The sequence below is a fragment of the Prionailurus bengalensis genome, chromosome D4, assembly GCF_016509475.1.
Source record: "Prionailurus bengalensis isolate Pbe53 chromosome D4, Fcat_Pben_1.1_paternal_pri, whole genome shotgun sequence".
Lineage (NCBI taxonomy): Eukaryota > Metazoa > Chordata > Mammalia > Carnivora > Felidae > Prionailurus > Prionailurus bengalensis.
Window position 1 is genome coordinate 10,764,267 of NC_057359.1, and position 24,657 is coordinate 10,788,923.

The window sequence follows — 24,657 nt, forward strand, 5'->3', positions numbered from 1 at the left end:
AATCGGAAACAGGCTCCAGGCTCCGAGCCATCAGCCCAGAGCCTGACGCGGGGCTCGAACTCACGGACCGCGAGATCGTGACCTGGCTGAAGTCGGACGTTTAACCGACTGCGCCACCCAGGCGCCCCGAAATGGGAGCATTTTACAGGAATATTTTAAAGGTTTCAAACATGTATTTGTCTACTTCCTTCTACCCCCAAGGAAATCAGCCCTATGTTGAACACCTAACGCCCATTTCTTGTGCCTCTCCCGCCTCCGTCAGATATAAAATAGATCGATTAGGATCGTTTGCGGGTTGCCCCTTTTAGTCATTTGTTTGCCTAAATTGTCTGCACAGTCACCTCAAAGTCCCATATTACTTGGTCCAGTGACTTTGAAGTTTTAGCATCTACATGTTGACATCATCCAACTGACCCAGCAGATCTTGGACGGCATCCCTACTCTGCCGATGACGTGGGATTGTGTGAGAATAAGAGATACTTGGGAAAGTGTCTCATGCCTCACACAGAGTAGATGCTTCACAGTCTTAACCTCTCCCTTTATTCCCAGCAGTAGAGCAAATGGTAGGGAGAAGGGCAGGAAGGAGTCAGACTCATGGGAGGCTCGCTGAAAAGCTAATATTAAAGACCAAGGTGACAAGATTTGGCAGTGGTGGGTACGACAGACGGTCTCTGAGGACAGATGATGCCGTAAGAAAGAGGGACTGCAAATCAAAGGGTCCCTTTCATGGACATAATCTTCTAGAGGGTGGCATGGGAAACACACTGGGGGTCGGGGTCAGTGGATTTGGGCAATGAGATATACAGAATAACTCCACCCCCACCAACACACACACACACTCTCTCCATTTCATCTGGAGCCACTTGAGGCCTCCGCGGAAGGGGAGGGAAGGAGGAAGAACGTAGCACTGCATTTGGAAACACAGCAGTTGTCCAAACTGGGGTTCCCTGGGAGTCATGACATTAAACAAAACATGTCAGCCAGCAAATACTGACTTGTATGGGGGCCAATGAGATCCTTCTTCTTTGTATCCAAAATTCAAATTTCACTGAGAGCAGAGACCAGAACCCGAGGCTGATCATCAGGGCAGCGTCTCTGTCTCCACACTATGTCGTCTTCCCAGCGAAGGAACAGAGCAGTGACCCCACTGATGGGTTTGCAGTACGAGGTCCCCAGCACTCAGGAGTGGGAACGTGCATTGGTTTGAAGGGGCCAGGCGTGAGTAGAAATGTACTTGTTACACCAAATCAGAGAGGTCACCTCCCGACACTCAGCCCCTCCATCTGAAAATCAAGTTTCACGCATTATAGCCCTGAGTCGATGAAGTCCCTGAAGGCTGGGCCGTGTTTTCAGCAGAGTGTTTCTAGTTTGGCTAACGTGGAGGTGTGGGAAAAGTCAGAATTTCGAGCCTGAACATGCATCTCCGTTCACAGCTAATTTCAGAGAAAAATCGAGTCAGTGTCGGCCCACACTAATAGAAAGATTGAAAAACCAAGCCCACGGACAGGGTTATTGGAGCCGTGACGAAGGGATACCACCCCAGGACTTTCAGATGCTGGAAGGCTACCTCCAGTTGTGTTTAGAGTGGAGACGGTCCATCCGTCCTGAAAGTTAATCCGCTCACCCATCCGAGGCAAAACGAAACACATTACGGCACATGGAAAAAACAATCTCAACACATTCCGTGGCAAAGCCGTGGTGAGAACTTCTTCGGGCCAGAAAGCTGGCTTGCTGGCAGGAGAGGCGGGCACTAGCAGCAAGCAGGTTAACAACAGCATTCACACCTGGGTTTCTAGCACCGGGTCACCATCCACCTCCTTGGATCGAGTGCAGAACCACCCCGCCTCCGTTTCCAAATCCACATCTTGGGATGAGAAGAACACCCTTCACCCTTTAGGCCATTACGGCAGTTAGAGAATAATCATAGTATAATGTCCAATTCTACGCATGTGAATTACATGCACGTGCATACATGATACCCCAATATGTAATTATATGCACACGCAGGGCAACAGCCAAGTGTCGATACGCGGGAGAATTAACGTGTTTCCATCATTATTAGTGATCACATTGCGTCCCTCTTTCCTGCTGGCAGGACAAGGAACATACCGCTGGCTTCTCAGTTTCTCCCAGCTCGTGTTAGCCTTCCCCAGTCAACGAAGAGGAATTATACAGTTGGTTTTTCTACTTCTCAGTAAAAGAGAAATTTGAAAAAAAAGTTGTAGTCACGTTGCTATCATTTTTGATGGGCTTGGGGCCCAAATTTCTTCTCCAGGAGAGAGTCTGGGGCCCGGCACGCATCCTTGCAAGTGGATGGAGTGGGGGAGGAATTTATAAAAGGACAAAGTGATGTGAGCCCTGAAAGGGATGTTAGAGATCATCTAATGACACAAAGGCTCACGCTGCCCTTCTCTACCGAGAAGCAGCTGGTATTTAATTTTGCTCAGAGAAAAGAAAACATCTTTTCTTTTTTAAGTTTATTTATTTATTTTGAGAGAGAACACCGGCAGGGGAGGGATGGAGAGAGAGAGAATCCCAAGCAGGCTCTGCACTGTCAGCCCAGAGCCCTACACGGGGTTTGAACTCACCAAGTGTGAGATCATGACCTGAGCCAAAATTAAGAGTCGGACGCCTAACTGACTGAGCCACCCAGGCGGCCCTAAACACTTTTTAAAAATTTTTACCTACCCCTTCCTTCAATACGGAATAAAGAATGTTCTAGTTTTTCCATCTCAAGTGAGAATTCGTCTATTTATACCAAATCATGTTACCTTTCCCAAAAGACGGGAGGAAAGAGGTATAGTATTTATCAAACACCTATATGATAAGCAATTTCCACATAATCTTATTCGATCCTTATAACAATGCTATGAAATAGAATATTACCTTTTAATCAATGGACAAGGAAATTGAGGCCCAGAAAAGCTGGAAGCTGGCTAGGAGGTGGTAAAATAGCATTGGAACCCCGTTTTGACTCAACTATTCATGTTCACTCCAAAAATGACTTGGCGTCTCCATAAGCCCTCACCCTGTGTTATTTTCTTCACAGCACTTAGCCTCACTTGACATTATATTATATATTGACTGGTACATTGTTTATCCATTCCCAACATTAGAACCTCAGTTCTGTGGGGGCAGGGTCTTTCCATAGCTCCCCCCGCCCCAAAGTGGAAAACAGTATGAGGCACACAGTGCTCAAGTAAATGTCTGTCACGGGAATGAATGGATGAATGAATTAATGAATTAGTGACTTAACGAATTAAAAAGGGATAGAACGGAGAATGTCAGATTTAAATGGAAGTAGCATGTAACTCTTGCAATAAAAAATAAATTATATACAAAAATTGTTTTTTAGGTGATCTTATACTTCTATATAAGTGTATTCTCTTCAAGAAAATAGGGACACCTGGTGGCTCAGTCCGTTGGGTGTCTGACTTTGGCTCAGGTCATGATCTCCCAGTTCATGGGTTCAGGCCCCACATCGGGCTCTGTGCTGACGGCTCAGAGCCTGGAGCCTGCTTCGGATTCTGGGTCTCCCTCTCTCTCTGCCCCTCCTCCGCTCATGCTCTGTCTCTCTCTCTCTCTCAAAAAATAAATGAACGTGGAAAAAAAAAAGAAAGAAAATATATATATAACTATCTTATGAGGGCTAGCTTACAGATTCTTGGTATAGCTGGAAATGTTGGTAATTAATATGAGGATAACCTCAAAAAGGACCAAAATTGTCCAGAAAAGCATTCATTTAAAACTGTGGCCCCAAGGAAACTTCATGACTTAATACTATTTGTCCAAACCAAATTTATCTTTGGGTTCACTGACTCGATCATAATAATGGCTTCAGCTCAATCTTTCGAGGCTGAGTTTTTTCTCGAAGACATCTATAAAAGATTGACCTTACCTGTTTGCACTTATTTGAACACAAACCACCCTTCAATACTCCCCCCAGGAACTAAGGCAGACATCAGGGATGCCATATTTTTCAAGGGTTTTAAAATTTCATTCTCATGACAGATGTCACACAAAGCCTTCCAGAAAGACAAATGGACAGCTATGGAAATCAGTGGATAATCTTTGGGTCTGCGGTTCAATGTCCAGCACTTATTCTAAAGAATTATTCAAGATGAACGTAAAAGTGAAGACATACATTTATTCAGTGAAGCACTCTTTTCTTTTTTTTTTTTTTTTTTTTTTTTTAAAATTTTTTTTTTCAACATTTATTTATTTTTGGGACAGAGAGAGACAGAGCATGAACGGGGGAGGGGCAGAGAGAGGGAGACACAGAATCGGAAACAGGCTCCAGGCTCTGAGCCATCAGCCCAGAGCCTGACGCGGGGCTCGAACTCACGGGCCGCAAGATCGTGACCTGGCTGAAGTCGGACGCTTAACCGACTGCGCCACCCAGGCGCCCCTGAAGCACTCTTTTCTAGTGGTGAATCACTGCAAATAAGTGTCGCTCAAAAGAGAATTCCTTACATAAATTATGGCCTATCCTCACAATGAAATGTTATGCATTCATTTAGAAATGTCATGCAGGAATCTTTAGTGACATGAAAAGTTGTTCATCATGTTTTTAAATGAAAAAGCAGGTTACAGAACAGTCTGTAAGGCTGCTTCCAATTTTGTAGAAAACATGTATGTGTGTGTGTGTGTGTGTGTGTGTGTGTGTGTATGTAGGAAAATACACATGTATCAAGCTGTTAAAAGTGATAAGCTTTTGGGGTGCCTGCGTGGCTTAGTTGGGTAAGCGTCTGACTTCAGTTCAGGTCATGATCTCATGGTTCATGGGTTCGAGCCCTGCCTCGGGCTCTGTGCTGACAGCTCAGAGCCTGGAGCCTGCTTCCGATTCTGTGTCTCCCTCTCTCTGCCCCTCCTCTGCTTGGTCTCTCTCGCTCACACACGCTGTCTCTCTCAAAAAAAAAAAAGAAATTAAAACTTATTTTTTGATATTTATTTTTGACCGAGAGAGAGAGACAAAGAGTGGGGGGGGGGCGGGGCGCAGAGACAGAGGGAGACACAGCATCTGAAGCAGGCTCCAGGCTCCGAGCTGTCAGCACAGAGCCCGACACGGGCTCGAACTCACAAACCGCGAGATCATGACCTGAGCCGAAGTCGGATGCGCAAACGACTGAGCCACCCAGGTGCCCCCAAATTAAAACTTTCTTTAAGTGAGAAACTTCTGGTCAAAGAACTAGAAATAATTTTTATTTTTGAAATACTCGTTTCATGCGCGCTTCTGCTTTTTCTAGAATTCACGCACCAGAGGCTTGCGTCAGAAGAAGCCATTTTTCGTGTAAGGAAAGTATAGGAAAGAGGTCTGTAGTTAACAACCTGTAACTGTACCCGCTGGCCTCCAGGGCGACCCACATCTTCTCCTAAATGGTGCTACTTTACCATCGTTTCTTTCCCATCTCTCACAGAAACATTCCTGGCGACCACGTGACCAGCATGACCTAAGTGGCTCTACCAAGCTCCCTCGGCAGTCCTTCAGAACTGCCACGAGTTTTCGTACAAGTTCCTTCTTGGAAAAGGCGAAAGCGCGTATCTGTCATCTCTTTCGGTATTCAGAAAATGTGAGGCCGTGGCGAAGGTCAAGGTCCAGATCTCCCTTGGGCCTTTACGTCTCTTTCCTTTTGAGTGAACTGTCCATCGTGTGCAATGCGTACGTGTGTGCAGGTGCGTTGTCGGGGGGGGGGCAGGCTTCGTAAATGAGTTGAAATCTTATCTGAGGTTCTTGCGGTGGCTGTTTTGAACATTTCTCTCCCTCTCGTTGCCAGTGGTTTTTGCTTGGTCCATACTTTGTGTTTTCCTTTCTGAGCACCTTCCTCGTGGGTGCTCCTGGGCCGGGTATATCCTCTGTGACACACTGCCTCATCACAGGAACACGGCACGGATTCCCATTTTGCAGGTGGTTCCTTCATACGTGTGTCGTGCTCTTTGATTTACATAGCATCCTCACAGCTGTTCTATCATCTGACCCAGTGACATTGGTATTGCTCTGTTTCACAGATGGAAACAATGAAGAGTCGGGAAAGTTAACGAACTTGCAGAAGATGCTCCCACTGAGAAGCCGTGGACGGGGACAGGAATCTGACTTAGTTTGTCTCCCCAAATCTGACTTGAAGGTCCGCACTCTTTTCTCCTTGCAGTGAGGGCTTAAGAGGTTTTCATGATGGCAAATGATAACAGGAGTAAGAAGACTGGTCTCACAGATTATTAAACGGATTCAAAGGCAGGGGCTGAGTGGCTCAGTCAGTTAAGCATCCAACTTTGGCTCAGGTCATGATCTCACGGTTCATGGGACTGAGCCCCGCAGCCACTCTTGGCTGATAGCTCAGAGCCTGCTTTGGATTACCTCTCTGTCTCTGTCTCTCTCTCTCTCTCCGCCCCTCCCCTGCTCATGCCCTCTCTCTCAAAAATAAATAAGTAAACATTTTTAAAAAAATGATTCAAAGGCCAATAAAACAAGAGGACTTCTCAAACCCAAAGTAAACCAGTCACAAGAAGCAAAGTGGCTCGGCTTATCATCAAAATTCTGTCACGGAGGGGAGGTGGGACCATCACACCGTGACCCCACCGAGTGGGAGTGAATGTTTCAGAATGCGTCTTTCTCTCAGCTGACATCTTGTTTCCTGTCAAATAAAACATTCGTTCCGATTTAATCGCTCAAACGCTGTTTCAAAATCTCTCTTCTGGGTTTTCCTCCAACACTGGTAAAATGCTTGCTCTCAGGGGAAAAGGAAATGGCTGAGCAACTTGGCTTCTGATCCACATGTGCGGCTTCTAGAAAAGATCCACGTGCACATAGCAAGTGGCCGCTTCTGGTGTCTTGATTTCAGTGAGATTTTAATTTTTTTTTTCCTACTATCAGCCACCCTGCTTTGGAGGATAAGTGTGACTTGTATTCTTAGCGTCTCCACCTTGAATCTCAGGAGCTTCAGGCCATACGCTTTTGGACTTTGCTTCCCCAGTAATTCTCCACATCCATACGGACATGGCTTTTATCTATCCGCCAAGAGCACAGCAAACCAGGCCAACCTGTAGGTTCGGTGACGTTCTGTTACTGGCTCCTCCTTCGAGACTGGGACCCTGAGGCAGAGATGGCTAGCTGACCCCCAAAGATTCATGCTCCCCACTCACAGGGACGAGTTGTTGCTAGGCAGTGGCTGCCAGACAAGAACCGTATTCCCCAGCCCCCCTTGCAGATCAGTGGACCTTGTAAGTAGTCCTCACCATGTAACGTGAGGAGGGCTGTGTACCACTTTCGAGCTGAGGTATTGTGGAATTGGTTATAAAGTCTTTCACTGTCTCTTCTTCTTGGCCCCTGGCTGAACGATGCCAGGGTAACTTAAAAGTCTCAAGACGACGGAGCCATGAGGTGGAAGCAGCCTGGGTCCCAGAGCCACTACTTGGAGAAGAAGGGCCACCGGACCTGCATCGGTCGGTGGCAAGAATATAAAAATGGATTTCTCCTGGGATATTCCACTGAGATTTGGGGACTATTTGTCCCCAAGCCTGGATATGCCTCCTCATTTGGCCAGGGTCCTGGAATTCGAGGAGCTTGAAACTGACACAAGGATTAATGAGTTGGAGGTGCCATGATGCTACAATGGAAGTCCTGTCGCTAATTCATACCCAGAGCAATTTGGGGGGGCCATGGGAAAGACCACTAGCTACTTCTCAGTAGCCATTATCCCTTTCGTTCTAACTCAAGCCTGCTTTTATTGGAAGTGGTACTGTGCTGGGCTAATACAAACGATATTCGCCGACCTCCCTCGTAGTTGGAGGTGACACAGATCTGACCAAATGTGATACACGGCAAATGTCCAGTTTCCATTTTCTGGGGAAGTCCCTTGAAAGGGAGCAACGTTAGCAGACATGGCTCTTTTGCCTTCCCTCGTCTTCCTGTCTTCAATGTTTTCTTTAACGCATTGAGTCTCAGGAGCCATCTCAAGGCCATGAGAATGAGAGCCACCCACGGAGGACGATCAAAAACAAAGCCACGAGGAAGCTAGCCTCCACCGGCATCCTGGGCTATCCTACCGAGTCTGGATTGCCGACCACTGGAACTCTTGCTATGTAAGAAAAATAAATAAACTCCTAATTTTTTTAAAGCCACGGTTTAGTGGGGTTGTCTGTTCCCGGCGGCAGCCAATGGCAATCCTACCTGATACAAGGGTAATCCTTCTGAGACAGCCCAAATCACCTATCTTCCTGACAGGCTGGCCTTTCTGCCTCCCTGCTCTGTTCCCTTCTCCTACTCTCTTGGATTCTTCCCAGCCCAGGACTTACCCTGGGCCACAGCGCTGCTGAATTTCTAAGATAACTTCTGAGGGTAAGGAGCTCGCGGACCCTTTTGCTCGTCACTTAATGTAGCCTCAAATCCTGCTCCTCTGAGCGACACCCAGGGGTTTTCGAGCACCTCGTCTCCACAACCTCAAGCGGCTGGCTGCCTCATCTCTGGACCAGACAACTTTGCAATCTTGGCTCCATCGATGTAATTATGGGATTGAAGAGAAACCCAAGAAGTTATTAAGTTCATTCACCTGCCCCCAGGCAGGACGGTGATTAGCTTTTCCAGACATTTCACTGACTTCCACGGGCCAAAAGAGTCTTTCACAAAGCATGACTCACGGGCCACTTTGAAGGAGTCCATTTAATCTGTTCTCAGTTTCCCTGTCAGTAAAGTGGGTATTGGGATCGGAGCAGGGAATGACAAGACCTTCTGCTTCAATTCGTGATGTTGAAAACAGAATATGGTTTCTTCCTCCCTCCCTCCCTCTTTCTTTCTTTCTTTCTTTCTCTTTTTTCTTTCATATTAAAGGGGCCAAATATTTTGCAGCTTCGCCCGCTGAGAGATTGAATCTATTTCCCGACCCGATAAAGCTGAGTTTTTGCCCGGTGACTTGTTTTAACCAATTAATATGGTAGAAGGAAAGTTACAGAAGTTCTAAAGCCTCAGGGATCCTAGTAGCTTCCAACCTCTTCTTCTTAGAAAGTTCTCTCGACCACATAAGGAAGGTCAAGCTAGACCTCCTGAAAGATGAGGGACCGTGTGAGAAGGAACAGTTCCACCGTGGCCCTGAACTCGTGAGTGAGACTATTCTAGACCTTCCAGCCCCAACTGCCCACTCACAGAATCATGAGAAATAACAATCTGCTGTTGCTTTTAAGTCCATGAACTTTGGGGTACCGGATGAGTTTCCTACGGCCTGCCGTAACAAATTACCACAGACCCAATGGTATTTATTCCGTTGCTGTTCTGGAGGCCAGGAGTCCAAAATCAAGGTGTCAACAAGACCATGCTCCCTCTGACGGCTCTGGGGAAGAATCCTTCCTTGCCTCTCTACCTTCCACCGGTTGTTGGCAGACCTTAGTGCTTCCTACCTTGTGGTGGCCTAAATCCAATCTCTGCCTCTGTCTCCATGTGGTGTCTTCTCCGTGTCTGTCTCTGGCTCTGTGTCTCTTGTTATAAGGATGCCAGGGATAAGATTTAGGGCACAGTATGACCCAGTATGACCTTGGGGCGCCTGAGTGGCTCAGTCGGTTAAGCGTCCGACTTTGGCTCAGGTCATGATCTTGCGTTTGTGGGTTCGAGCCCCACATCGGACTCTGTGCTAACAGCTCAGAGCCTGGAGCCTGCTTCGGATGCTGTGTCTCCTTCTCTCGCTTCCCTTCCCCTGTGTGCACTCTGTCTCTCAGAAAATAAGATAAAACATTCCAAAAAAAACCCCAGTATGACCTCATCTTAACTTACACCTGCAAAGACCCTCTTTCCAAAATAAGACGACACTCACAGGTACCGGGGCTTAGGAATCTTTGGGGAAGAGACACAATTCTATCCACAACGGCTGGTCTGTCAAATAGCAAACTAGGACTGGTACTGATACCCTTTCCTATCATTTTTTGTACTTCAGACACATGAAGATAAACCTAAAGATAACAAAATGGAAAGGGTGATCAGTTCTGAAAGATAATACAGGACAGTGTCCAGAGAAGAGTTTCAGAATCTCCCAGGAAGAAAAATACATAAATAGAGTATTTTATTTATTGTTAGGGGTCTTAATGCTGGCGTAAAGCAGAATTGTTGATATATGAGACAGTACCGGGTCTTTGGAGCATCTTGATCCACATTTAAGACTTACTTTCTGGGAACAAAACACACATGTGCTTTCCCTCTAAGGTCAGAGCACGCTGTGTCCAGTTCATTAGAACCTTCTGGTTACCGTTGTCCCACTTCTCTTCTGTCTCACAGAAGTTTTATAAAGGAGTGGTCTCTACCAGCTTCCTCCATTTCCTCTGCACTGACTCCCCCCATAACCCCATGAAATCTGACTTCCTTCCCCACAGCTCCACTAAAACCGCTGGGTCAGAGGTTTACGCTGACCACCAGCAAGGCATATCCAAGGGCTCTTTCTTTGTCCTCATAGTTTGGCATCCGACTTTTTTAACTGCCTTGTTAGCTGGGTTTCCTCGCTCCCTTTTCACCCCCTCTGCCATATCTGGGCCAAATTCTTCTTCGTTTCCTTTTGTAGACATCCCGTTGTACCGAGTGGCAGTGGGTCGAGCCTGGACCCATTAGTTTTCTCTTCCCACTATACCTTCCCACCTTCATTGATGACTTCCTAATTCACATGTTCCATCCCGACCTATCATTCAAGCCCCAAGCCTATAGCTCAAGCTGCCCAATAGAAACGCTGTATATTTTATGTTATCTGTATTAGTCAGAGTAGGCTTGGTTATGCTGTGGTAACGAAGAATCCAAAAAAATCTTAGTGGCTTTATAAAGACCGAGACCTCCAGAGAGCAAGCATGACCTTGCCCTCATGGTCTTTACTGCAGGACGCAGGCTGACAGATCAGTCTGGAACATTTCTGGTTGTACAGAAGAGGGAAAAAAGGACACACCGAAGGTCAGGGTAGCTCTTAAAGCTTCACCTTGAAGTCACCAAATCACCTTCCATAAGGTGAAAAGTAAAATCCCGTCACAGGGAAGGAGAGCTGAATATAGGTCAATGTGCAGTAACTCTACTACATTCTCTTAAACACAAACTCTCCAAGACAAGTACCAAATCATCTTCCCCAAACTTACTCAGATTCCAAGCTTTTGTCATTTCTCACTGGGTTGGTATCTCTTTTATAAATATTATAAAGAGATTGCAATTACAAACATTTGTAAAATATACATATATCCACACACTTCACATGCCATCAACAAAAATCATCAATACTACAACTACCCAGCCATAACCCTGGTAACACGTTGGCATATGTCCTTCTGGTCGCCTCCTTATCATACGTATTGATCTATTATCTCCGTAGGGAGATATATACATACTGTTTTTCAGTAAGAACGATTTCATCCCATACATTCAGCTTGGTGGCTGTCAAAATCTTAGCAAGATAATTTCAATATTTTCTTTTCTTCCATTTTGAAAAATATCATGGTAATGACTTGGCCATTTTTTTTTTTAATTTTTTTTTCAACGTTTATTTATTTTGGGGACAGAGAGAGACAGAGCATGAACGGGGGAGGGGCAGAGAGAGAGGGAGACACAGAATCGGAAACAGGCTCCAGGCTCTGAGCCATCAGCCCAGAGCCCGACGCGGGGCTCGAACTCCCGGACCGCGAGATCGTGACCTGGCTGAAGTCGGATGCCTAACCGACTGCGCCACCCAGGCGCCCCATGACTTGGCCAATTTAAATATCCAGCACTGACCTCTCTCCTGAATCTCTGATTCCTAAATAAAGCTACATAGTAGGAAATTCTATTTGAATTTCTAATATGCCCATTAGACTTAATATGCCCCCAATTAAATTCTTGACTCACCCTAAAAGTCTGCTCCTCACCCAATCTTTTCAATCTCTGTGAAACTCATCAATATCCACCCATGACTTCAACCCCAGAGACATGGTGATTTCTCCTTTTCTCCCACTGCACCCCCCCACATCTAACCCACCCACTCAGTGCCCAGGCTGTGTGTCAGACCCGACTGACCCTCTCCGCTGTAGTCCCAGCTCTCTTGTCGTGCAGCCACTGTCCGTCCCCTGAACCCTGACTACCTCCCGGGCGCTCTCCTTGCTTCCACCCAAGTCATGCCTCTGTTCCAGAAACCTTCCCATCACACTTAGAGTAACGTTTAAATTTTCCCCATTGCTTGTAAGGATTTGGTTGCTGCCAACTTCTCTTTTCTTTGCTCTACCACTCCCCCTTCATCCACTCTACTCCAGACACACCGGCTGTTTCTTTTCTTCCAACACACCAGACTTACTTACCCCTGCTCCACCAGCCACAGCACTTGCTAATTCCTCTGCCTGGTCCTGCTCCCAGCGATCTACCGGCTCAGGGATGCCTTCCTGCCCACTCTTTTGAAGTATCTGCACTCTCCATGTGGCCCTTTTACATTCTCCGCAGAGCACCTATTTTATCTGATATCTCCTTGTCTGTTTCCTGCTTTACATCTTTATTATCTTTCCGCTGGAGAATGACTTCTTTTAGAACAAGAACGTTATCTCTCTTGCTCGTGGCTCTATGTCGACCTTCGAACAGTGCTGGGCACATAGGAGGCTACGATCAATGTCCATCGCATGAGCAAATGAATAAATATTTAGGCGCTTCTCAAGTCTAGTTGATTCCCTTGAAGTATCTGTGCACACAGTCCCCTTCCACGCCCTTCTCGAGACCCCAGCCTAATCCCAGACCTCATCACCTCCCAGGGGCGTGACTGTGGTCCCCTCCTTATCCGTCTCACAGAACTCCCCCTGCCGACCCCACACCATCCATTCTGCACACTGCTAGTTATTCTCATCATGCCAGTGACCAATAAACATCTGTCGCTCACCCCCCTGTCCCTAGGGCCTGGCTGAACCCACCCCCCAGGGCTGCTGGAACCCCCTCCCCTACCTGCCCAGAGTTCTGTCAACATTCCTGCCCTCACCCTCACCCAGCCACACAAACTCCATCTCCTGTGTTTTCTTATGTCAACCTGCTCACTGCACTGAATTCCGGGGCATTTACTGGTTGTTGTATCTTCCCCTCTCCTGATGCCTTAGAGAAGGTCACAGGCAATCAAAAAAATTCTCATGAGTTGAATGAAGTTATTGGATAGGGAACAATTACAACAGGTAAATTGGCCACCCCTTCTAGAGGGATATTATGAGGGGCACTGGGGGGGGGCTCAGTCGGTTAAGTATGTGACTCTTGATCTCGGCTCAGGTCATGATCTCACGGTTTGTGAGTTCAAGCCCTGCATCGGGCTCTGCGTTGACAGCGTGGAGCCTACTTGGGATTCTCTCTCTCCTCCTCTCTCTGTCCCTCCCCTGCTCGCTCTAGCTCTCTCTCGAAATAAATAAAACTTTTTAAAAAGCTAGGGGCGTCTGGGTGGCACAGTCGGTTAAGCGTCCGACTTCAGCCAGGTCATGATCTCGCGGTCCATGAGTTCGAGCCCCGCGTCGGGCTCTTGGCTGATGGCTCAGAGCCTGGAGCCTGTTTCCGATTCTGTGTCTCCCTCTCTCTCTGCCCCTCCCCCGTTCATGCTCTGTCTCTCTCTGTCCCAAAAATAAATAAACGTTGCAAAAAAAAAATTTTTTAACTTTTTAAAAAGCTAAAGGGATATTGTGAGCACAGACAGTGATTTGGAATGAAAGAGCACGATACCAGTAGGTGAAGCGAACCAGTCAGAATGTCAACAGGGAGGTGACAATCTTGTTCCCTCAGAGAACAGATGGCCACCACTGCCTTGAAACAACATTTATGTTAAACAGCAGGATAAGGTACATTTTTAGTGGACTTTGAGCCTGAGTTGCTCTGCTAGCATAAGGGAGCTGGACGGTCATTCTAGTGTCTATCACTGAGGGGTGACTCAACCCCGAGGCAGCTTGAGTTTGATGCCCTAATGACCGGGGCCCCCAAAGTGGTTATCCTTCCACTGAGAGTTCAACTTCTCCTGACTGTACAGTACATGGCCTGGAAGTGAATCCAGAGAATTCGGACACTCCCACCACAGAAGGGGTCTGCTGTGTGCAGAGTGATGCCCCGTGTCACAGCGAGGCAAAGCAGAGAGTTGGGGGACGGCACTGCTATCTGTGGCCATGCTCCCCACTTTTCCTCTTATGAGGTGTGGTGCCCCAGGGGACTAGGCCTCCCTGTTCAGACAGGGGAGAACCCAGCCCGACCGGTCAGTCACAGCAAAGCCCAAAGAGCCACATGCTCTTTTAGCAAACACCACCCACCCTCTTTTGCTAGCCTACATGCTTTCTCTAATCAGATGTCCAGGCAAGGAGGCCCAAATTGTATTCTGCGCTTTTAAAACCATACTATTTAAAAATAAACGTGGTCTCAACATAACTCCTTATCTCAGGTCAGCTACAGAGCATGGATACACTTACCTGATGGAAACAAACAAAATGCACGTATTGATGTATTTATTTATTTGGGGGGGGGGGGGGGCAGAGAGAGGATCCCAAGCAGGTTCTTCGCTGTCCACACGGAGCCTGACATGGGGCTCGATCTCATGAACCCTGAGGTCACGACCTGAGCCAGAATCAAGAGTCAGACACAACTAGCTGAGCCACTCAGGGGTCACATCAAAAAAAAAAAAAATTTTTTTTTTTAATTTCCTAGCCTTTCCAGGAAATGAGTGAGGTGACTACAATAGTAAGGAGTGATTGACAAAAGAAACATTACCAGAAGGTACACGTCAAGATACCTGCTGTTTTGCACAATTTTACACAAGTGCCATGTAATTGATTCTGATAGAACTGTCTTCCTGAATCAGTAGTTCCTCTTTGCAACAGCTCTTGGAGCTACTTGAGGACGCAACTAAACTCCCGGCTTCCAATACTTGACGGTCACATCCTTCCATTAATTCGGACTGGTACTACCTAATGTAACAGGCTTGATTACATGCTAATAACTTTGGCTCATTCCGGAAACCATACAGAATATTGTTCATGGATATGTGTACACACACACACACAAAGTACAACTTGCAGGGGCGCCTGGGTGGCTCAGGCGGTTAAGCATTCAGCTCTTGATTTCGGCTCAGGTCGTGATCGCACGGTTCGTGGGATCGAGCCCCATGTTGGGCACTGTGCTGACAGGGCTAAACCTGCTTGGGATTCTCTCTCTCTGTCTCCCCCCCTCCCTCAAAATAAATAAATAAACATCACAAAATGAATAAAAACACATCTCGGTGATAGTGCTGGACTCTGACAGAGGAAGAAAGACAACAGGATGGGAGAGAACAATAAGGGAGACTTCAAATTTGTCTTTAATGTTCCTGTTTTTCACTCAGAAATATCTAAGACGTGTTAACATGTATTAATTCTGGCCAACAGGCCCTCAGGCACCTGCCACATTATCATCTCCCTGTATTTTCTATGTTTTTGAAACTTTCCAAGCAAGAGAAAAAGCAGATTCTCCCTTAAGGGAAAAAGATTTCACACCACTGGGCCAATTGTTTTCTTAACGTGTATTGATTTTTGAGAGACAGAGACAGAGCGTGAGCAGGGGAGGGGCAGAGAGAGAGGGAGACAGAATCGGAAGCAGGCTCCAGGCTCCGAGTTGTCAGCACAGACCCCGACGCGGGGCTCGAACTCACAAACCGCGAGATCGTGACTTGAGCTGAAGTTGGACGCTTAACTGACTGAACCACCCAGGTGCCCCTGAGTTTTTTTTTTTTTTTTTTAATAAATACACTCCATTCTCTTAGAGCAGTTCTAAAAGGATCTCCTAAAATGTTCTGGATATGGCAACTATCCTTAGAATAAGCAGCATGACGCCAAAGATGACCACTCTGAAGGCACAAGGCCCCCAAAGGCAGGGCTAGGAAGCAAAGCAGAAGGCTCCGACCTTTTCCAGTGCACAATGTTGGGTTAACGTCCTTGCTTCTGCAAGTCCAGGGCATGGCTTGCTGTCTTTGCATTTCCAGGGCCTAATGCAGTGCTCGGAACAGAGTTACCCTCGGTAGCTGGAGTGAATTAATGAACGTACTCTTAAAACTTAGGAGCCTAGGATTTGCAAACCTACTACATTAACCACACACCAGAGAGTTAAGAAATAGGAGAAAGAAGGTGATTACTTTGAAGTTCTACATTCCTTAATCTAGTCTTTAGCCTGAATATCATTAAGTAACCTGTCTGCTATTTTTATCTTTGGCCTTTCACATGGGAAGAACAATAAATTATATCCTTTGAATGATAAGAGCTCTCATGAAGCCTCTTGAGGTTGTGTAAACAGGTTGTGTAAACCCAAAAACAATCCTAGAGCAAGAGGAACTCAAAAAAGTATGAAAGAAGTCCAGTCTCTCTGTAATCGGATCGAAGAGGAAAACATGGAGAATTACGTCATCTGGAACCTTGTTTCATGATGGACAGAGATTCTGATTCCTAAAAGAACTAGAGTTTAAGCAAAGGATGGATAGATTCGATTAGATCGTCAAAGTAAAAAGCGAGTGCACGCGTGGCAGCTAGTGTCTAAAAGATAAGAAAGAACTGAGTTGTTAGAACATTCTGCCTCTATCAGTAACCCACCTATTCAATGAACAAAGACAGAAAGTATAGAAGACAGAAGTTACCACCACCTTTAGCTGTATATTGGGCAAAGGAAAGAGGAGAAACGTATGACTGTTTTAATCCCTAAAGCATGACTTCAGAGGTCATGCAGGGATCTGGAAGAGAAGCTAAACAGGAAGAGGGAAGAGCCATTTAAGAGAAGGGGTCAAGCTTGGGAATAAAGATTTTTAAAAAATGATAGAAACCAGCAGGGGTGTGGATGCGAAGAAACGATCACTCTTAGGGCGACTGGTGGGAGCATAAATAGGTATAACTTTTCTGGGAGACAATCTGGCCATGAGCATCAAAAGCTTGAAAAATGTTTCTTTCCTTGGACCAAGCAATTCCACTCCTATAAGTTTTTAAGGTAGTTTTGCACTAACACGTAGAGATGTACATATAAGACATTCCATCAACCTCTGTATGTTTCTGTGAACAACTGGAAACGATCTTGAAGCACAATAGACTATGAATTCAATAAATCACCGTGGATGAAATCGAGGCGATTTTAAACGGTGTTGTGTAAATTATAATGCAGATGGACACTGACTGACATGGAGAGGGTTGTTCATGATATCTTAAAATTTTAAAAACCAACCTCGGAGCAGCATGTGTGATAAGATCTTACTTTTGTAAAAATGAAAGGATATGCATGCCAATGTTAATAACTGTAATTTATGGGCGGTAGGCATTTTTGCTTATTTATTTCCTATTTCTCACGTTGAACACGGATGAAAAGGACAAAGGTCAGGAGAGACTCTGCTCTGCAACCCCCAATTCTGCTTTTCTAAGCCTGCATTTGATGTGAATGAGGTGGGACACGGGATAACAGTCCTATACCCTATGCCAACTTTACCAAATAGTTTGACCTCACCAAAGCCCTGCATACAGATGCCTTCATATATTTTTTTTAGAGATATAAGCCTGTTTTTTAAAAATTTTTTAAATGTTTATTCATTTTTTTGAGAGAGAGAAGGAGAGGGAGAGAGACAGAGAATGAGTGGGGAAGGAGCAGAGAGAGAGGGAGACACAGAATCCGACACAGTTTCCAGGCTCTGAGCTGTCAGCACAGAGCCCGACGTGGGGCTCGAACCCACGAACTGTGAGATGATGACCTGAGCTGAAGTCAGATGCTTGACAGACTGAGCCACCCAGGCACCCCGATATGAGCCTGTTTTTATTCTGTGTGTGTCCCCAAGTTGTCCATAAGCCAACAGTGCCACTACAGGGCAAGCTCAAGTAGCAGAGGGAAGACGCTTACTACAACCGTATAAACTCTCGCATTTTCCTCCACCCTAGAGAAACTTTGCGACTGATAAATTAGACTAGACACTTGTGGGTACAGGGATAGTACGTTTTCTTGGCCCTTTATTATTGAGCAAACCATGAATAACCACTTGATCATCTGCCATTGAAAAATGCTAAGCACTCCTGTTTCTTAGCCTTCTTCAGCAAGCAGTCTGACTGTCACACCCCTGCCCTGGCAAGGTCCTCGTTAAAGAGGATGAAAAGATGGGGCGCCTTGGGGGCTCAGTAGGTTAAGCATCCGACTCTTGGTTTCAGCTCAGGTCACGATCTCCCAGTTTGCCGAGTTCGAGCTCTGTCCCGGCAGCACGGAGCCTGCTTGGGATTCTCTCTCTGTCCCTCTCTCTCTGCCCTGCTCCCACTCACCCTGTGCCTCTCTCAAAATAAATAAATAATGTTTTTTTTTTTTAAAGTATAGAAGGATGGGGTGTTTGTAACATCACCCCATTCCATCATTAGTGTGTCCGGCTGGGGAGGTGAGATGGGAAACCTGATCCCTTGAGCCCTCCCCTTCTCCCCAGGGAACCACACGATGTAATTATATTCTCTTTCCACAGGGAACCGCAGGATGCAACTATACATCTATTTTCCACGTAGAAGTAAATACTAGCTCCACACATCCATGGGAACTGTCAGAGCTCAAAGAACTCCAAATGAAGAAAAGTTCACCCTGGCAGAAGGTTCTTTCAATTGCACTTGATGCCTGAGGTCAAAGTGGAACTTTCCCAAGAATCTGGGAAAAAAAAATGATTCTGAACGTGAAAGACCAAAATCCTGAGTTGGATTGCCTGAAGCCTCGTCGATAGGTCATTGGTCTAGAACATGTCCAAAACACAAAGCGATTCTGGAAAGCACAAACATGCCCCCTCTGTCGTCACTGCTAAAGAACGGCACTGTTTCACTCCAGATGCACGTTTATTCATATATTTCTACACGTGCGTCATCTCCATAGACAAAAGGGCAAATACGTCTCAGGAAGATCTCCACACCTTCACCTTGTTCTGGCTCAAAAGTATTGGGATTCTTTTTTTTTTTTTTTTTTTTCAACGTTTTTTATTTATTTTTTGGGACAGAGAGAGACAGAGCATGAACGGGGGAGGGGCAGAGAGAGAGGGAGACACAGAATCGGAAACAGGCTCCAGGCTCCAAGCCATCAGCCCAGAGCCCGACGCGGGGCTCGAACTCCCGGACCGCGAGATCGTGACCTGGCTGAAGTCGGACGCTTAACCGACTGCGCCACCCAGGCGCCCCAAAAGTATTGGGATTCTTGAATGCCATCTATTTTCTCAGCTCCTTGTTTTTATCTTCCACAAAATCACATTCTCACGATGGTTGTTTTGCTTAACATTTTGTTCCTTTTCTACAACAATGCGATGAAGATATATGAAGCACTTAGCACGATGCTTGCCACATAGGAAGCAATCAATAAATGTTACTTAGAGGATTCTAGAACAAGGCTACCTGCATTTGAATTCCAGCCCTGCCCTTCATTAGCGATTTGAAACTTTGGACAATTTTTATGACCTCTCTGTGCTCAGTCTCCATGTTACACATGGAGATAATAACTGTTTCACTTTTCAGGGGTGAATGAGTTACACATGCAAAGATTTAGACCCGTAGCTGCCATACAACAGCCATTTTCTATTATTTATTCCTTTCAAACCTGAATGTCAACATCATTTATGTTTTTTTTCTGCCGTGTGCCTTTTCGCTCTCTTATATATCCAAAGTCCTTATTTTGCTTTTACATGTGACCAAACTCTCTATCTGTTGTTTGAAAGAAACCAAGATTTTACTTAATGAAATTTCAAACGATTAGTACTAATTTTTCTAATCTAGGAAAGCACTAAATGCCAGCAAGAAAAGAAAGGTAATTGATAATACAAGGATTGTACTATGACATTTAAAGAAGCAGTGTCCAGGGGCGCCTGGGTGGGTCAGTTCGGTTAAGCGTCCGACTTCAGCTCAGGTCACGATCTCGCGGTCCGTGAGTTCGAGCCCCGCGTCGGGCTCTGGGCTGATGGCTCAGAGCCTGGAGCCTGCTTCCGATTCTGTGTCTCCCTCTCTCTCTTCCCCTCCCCCGTTCATGCTCTGTCTCTCTCTGTCTCAAAAATAAATAAACGTTAAAAATTTTTAAAAAGAAAGAAAGAAAGAAAGAAGCAGGTACCAAAATCCCAAACATGATCGTGAATTTCTTAACTACCGTAGTCTTCCTCTGTGCACAGGAAGTCAGTGACGGTTACACTGCAATGAAGCCGAGTACAGGACACTTGCATGAAATTAAATTTTACTTTCTCCAGCTCAGAAAAATTCAGTGGCCGGGGCGCCTGGGTGACTCAGTCAGTTGAGCATCTGACTTCGGCTCGGGTCATGATCTCGCGACTTGTGGGTTCAAGCCCCGCATCAGGCTCTGTGCTGACAGCTCAGAGCCTGGATGGAGCCTGCTTCAGATTCTGTGTCTCCCTCTCTCTCTGCCCCTCCTCCACTCACACCCTGTCTCTCTCAAAAATAAAGAAACATTAAAAAAAAAGAAAAAGAAAAAAGAAAAATTCAGTGGGGGGGTCTTTCCCCCCACATCTCCCTGAGAGGTGCGCTCTAGAGAAAAGTTTAACCGTAACAAGTCATACAATGACATCACACAATTATACTTTGAGCTCAGAATAAAACAAAGAGCCCTATAGGATAGGACTCCTCCAGTATGTGGATTTCCAACATATGGGAATTTAGGCTTCATCAGAGTACGGAAGAGGCAGGGCAATCGTGAGGGGTGGGCAGTGGTGGGCAGTCCCAGGTTCCTGTTTCGCTTTAGCCCTGCCCCTAAACTGGGCGACGGTGTTTGCGAGAAGCCACAGAATTTGGGAAGGGTGGAGAACATTCTTGTCCTACTGTCGGTTGGCCTGCTCACTCCTTCTCAAGGTCAGTGTGGGTAGAACTGAGCTCCTCACAAATTTTAATATATCAGATTTGAATATTTCCAATTACCCCACAAATATTTTCAAGGGATAGTTTGTATCTTTAGGAGTAGAAAGGGGAAAAAACAGGAAACCATGCTTCATATACTGATGGCCATATTTCAACAGCATCTTACTTTTGCAAGTTGATCTATTTTGTTTTTTAATCTTTTTAAGTTTATCTTTTTTTGAGAGAGAGACAGAGAGCAGGGAGGGGCAGAAAGCAAGAGCGAGAGCGAGAGAGAGAATCAAAAGCAAGCTCCACGCTGTCAGCACAGAACTTGATTCAGGGTTCAATCCCATGGGCCGTGAGATCATGACCTGAGGTGAAATCAAGAGCTGGACACAAAACTGACTGGGCCACCCAGGCACCTCCAAGTTGATCTATTTTTAAAAAATAGTGGGTAGGCACACAAGGGAAAACATTTTCTTTTCCAACTTCAAAATTGCAAAATGTCACCTGAGTGGTTTAAACACTAATCAGAATACAGAAAAGGTCGCCAATGCTACTACTGAAATGCCATTTTTTTAAAAAAGCAGGTAATTCCTTGCTTGCTTTTAAAGGAAATTATTAAGACTCAGGCATCAAAATGGTACATGCCCAATTAAGAGTACAGTCTTGGGACGCTAACTTTGGCTCAGGTCATGATCTCACAGTTCGTGGGTTCAAGCCCTGCATCTGGCTCTGTGCTGACAGCTCAGAGCTTGGACCCTGCTTTGGATTCCGTGTCTCCCTCTCTCTCTCTGCTCCTCCCCCACTCGTGCTGTCTCTGTCTCTCAGAAATAAAATACAACATTAAAAAATTAAAAAAAAAAAGAGTACAATCTTTAGAGTAGTTTATAATCTCAGCTCTGTTCTTGGCCTTGAAATTGTATGGCCTTGTGCCAACTACATCTCCAGGCTTCATTTCCCTTCCATATGAGATTTCATGTGAGTCTCCTAAGATTTCTGTGAGGATTTAATGATATAATCCCTCAAGCATATCACAGTTTCTGCGACACAGTAAGCGATCAACTAAAGGTGAGTTTTAATATGATATTAATACCACATATGTCCTTATTAATGAACTCCTTTGAGCAGTAACTACAACTCTTCTGCCCAATACACAAATGCCTCAGAAGAGAAAGCAACCCTCCTGAATAGGAATATCCAATCCTTGTTCTTACCCGAGGATTAGGGAACCTTTTCTACTTTATTTAACTTGAGTGAGGCACTTCTTGTTCAGAGTGCATCGCACATTCTGTTCCACTGAGCATGTCTGGTGATCTCAGCACGGGGACAGAAGACATATGGGCGAGGCCATCCGCCCCAAGCGGCTTTAGCCTGCCACTGGCATGGTCACACCCAGCCCAAAGTGGTCCCTGCGCGGGAAATTCTCCAACTCCAGCTCTCTTTCCTGCCCCTTCTTCCTTAGTCTCTCAAAGGTGACAACGGAGACAATGGTGACAAAGATGGGAGCTGACAGCAATGACGATGAGGACAGCCACCGCGGAACATACACCCTCAGCCAAGCCCTACGAGCACTCTGCCCCCATTATTTCACTCAGTCTTCCCAATGGTTGTAAAAAGTAGGTATCATGATTATCCCCCTTGACACAGAAAGAAACCAAAGCTTAGGGAGGTTAAACGACATGCCCACTGTCACACGGTTTATAGCAGCGAGCCGATCTGCAAGCACGTGTGATTCCAGCCCGGCCACACCAACCCCGCTGCTGCTTTCAAGAGCGCTTTTAGGATGAGCGCAGGTCCTGCCGCTGCCCCCCCTCCCCCCGGAATTAACTCCTCCACACCCCACAGTTTCGAACATCTTTCTGTCCCAGTCACAATTTTCCTGACCTAACATTCACAGGGAGGGAGGGACCGTCGTGGCTAAGCGGTACCTTCATTGCTAACTTCAGCCGGATTCCCAAATTCTCCAAATGAAATCAATTGCTCTTTCTGGCTTGCAACAGTCATGAAACCTAATCCAAAAAAAAAAAAAAAAAAAAAAAATCCCACGGGGAGATCCCTGATCTACTTCATGCCTTTCAACTAGTACCTTTTGGCCTCCAACATTAATCTACAGTACATATTCACAATTAAATTCGTGTTAAAGGTGAAGAAATACTAAGGTAAGAGAAAGGACTTGCCCTCTGCCCTCCAGCAGGCAGAAACAAAATCGCAAGGAAGCCCGGTGACCCTCTAGAAGTCCTTACCGCCAGATTATTCCGTACTTCTCATTCCTTGCTGTTCCACCTCTTGACACACTATGGGCACAAAAAAATGTCCTGTGGAACCACCCTTTCACCCGCTCGGCCGAGAGAAGAATAACAAGTCCCAGCGGCAGGGAGGGCAGGGGAATAATGAGCTGACCCTTCAGGACCAGTTTCGCCTTATCTTTGAACCAGACGGTCTGGATTTCTCAGGGCAAGACGAACATGGCCCCAACTACTTGTCAGCAGTTTTCCGGGGAGGAAAAACTGCAGTTAGGGCACCTCCGGTGAGAACTTTGAGCAGTAAATGGGCTCGCATGTAGTTTGTGCCATTTTGGCCAGGAATTGTACGGTGAGTTGGATTCCTTGTCCTTAGTTCTTTGCCGGAGCGCTGTAAATGTAAAAATATCAGCCACAGGCCATTCCTCTCTGTTTATTTAAACGGAGAATTTAAAAAATCACTTTTTCCACTTCAAGGCTCCTTCGGACCAGGGAATAAAAATAGCGATGTCCACAGGAGCCAAACTTCTTAGGGAGAAGTAAAAGCACAGGGCAAAGCGCCCTGCTCAGCACAACCAAAGCCCCAAGGCAGCTGCCCCCAGAGGCAAAACTCTCCTTTCAACCGCCTCTCCTCTTGCCCCGTCTCACCGCAGGCTCAAAGGAAGGCGCAGTTGACGAGGGAGTGGGCGGCGAGCACCCCGAAGGGCTAACCCCGCGCCCTTCACCGCCCCCCCCCGCGCCCCCGCGCCCCCGCGCGCGGCCACCTGTCAGAGGCCCCGAGGGCAGCGCGGGCGAGGCGGGGTTGGGGAGGTGGCCCGAGAGCTCGCTCGGGGAAGGGACGCTGGTGGCCCAGGATTGTCGGGAAGGAGCGGGCTGTCGCGCGCTCGGCTGCCCCACCGCGGCGGCCTCGGGGGGCGCTCGGCGTGGGGGGGGGGGGGGCGGCGGTCTCAGGTGCACCCCGCCGCGCCGCCCGCGGCGCTCGGCCGGCTGGGGCGGTGCGGCCGCGAGTCCACCGCGCCGCGGGGCGCGCCTTACCTGTTGATCTTGAGCGCGAACGCGCGCCGCTCTGCGCCCGGCAGCGTGGCCATGGCTGGCGCGCGCCTCGTCGGCCTCTGGGGGCGCGGGGCGCGGACGGCGGGGGCCCGACGCGCCGCGGAGCCGCTGCAGCGCACGCCGAGCGGGACGCGAGCCTCATCTGTCCGTCCGGGCTGCAGACTTCCGCATTTCCACCTTCGGCGCTGCAGTCACCGCGGGGGAGGGCCCAGCCTCGAGCGGCGGCGGCGGCGAGCCCAGCCACCCGGCGCCCGGCCCGGCGCGCAGGGAGCGGCGGGCGAGAGGGTGTGGACACGCCGCGGAACTGCCCTCCGGATGCTCCGACCGACGGCGCGCTCCGGCGGGCGGGGGCCCTGACCTCGGGCAGCAGGGCACGCGGGCGGGGGGCCGGGCGACCGCTGAGCGAGGCGGGAAAGTCCGTCCGCCCGGAGCCGCGAAGCTGCCAGCGCGCGAGGGCAGGAGGGGGACCGCGCTGTCCGCCCGCCCCACGGGACCCACGCGAGGCCGGGAAACCAGCCCTGGGATTCTCCGCGCCGGGCCGTGTCCGGGGTCCACGCCAAGCCTGGGGGAAGGCAGGCTGGCAGACACACAACCCAGGATACAG

General features: G+C 47.4%; 1 protein-coding gene across 4 annotated transcripts in view; it reads right to left on the bottom strand.

Annotated features, from left to right (window-relative positions):
- DOCK8 (dedicator of cytokinesis 8) overlaps positions 1–24,212 on the bottom strand; it is a 232,552-nt gene extending 208,340 nt beyond the window's left edge. For 3 of the 4 annotated variants that reach the window (XM_043566149.1, XM_043566153.1, XM_043566152.1), the window contains exon 1: positions 24,036–24,157. In XM_043566149.1, the coding sequence (XP_043422084.1) occupies positions 24,036–24,088 (53 nt within the window). In that variant the 5' untranslated portion in view covers positions 24,089–24,157. Of the gene's footprint in view, positions 1–24,035 lie in introns of all 4 variants that reach the window. The other variant, XM_043566150.1, reaches the window with a different exon arrangement.
- Between the last annotated feature and the right edge of the window lie 445 nt (positions 24,213–24,657).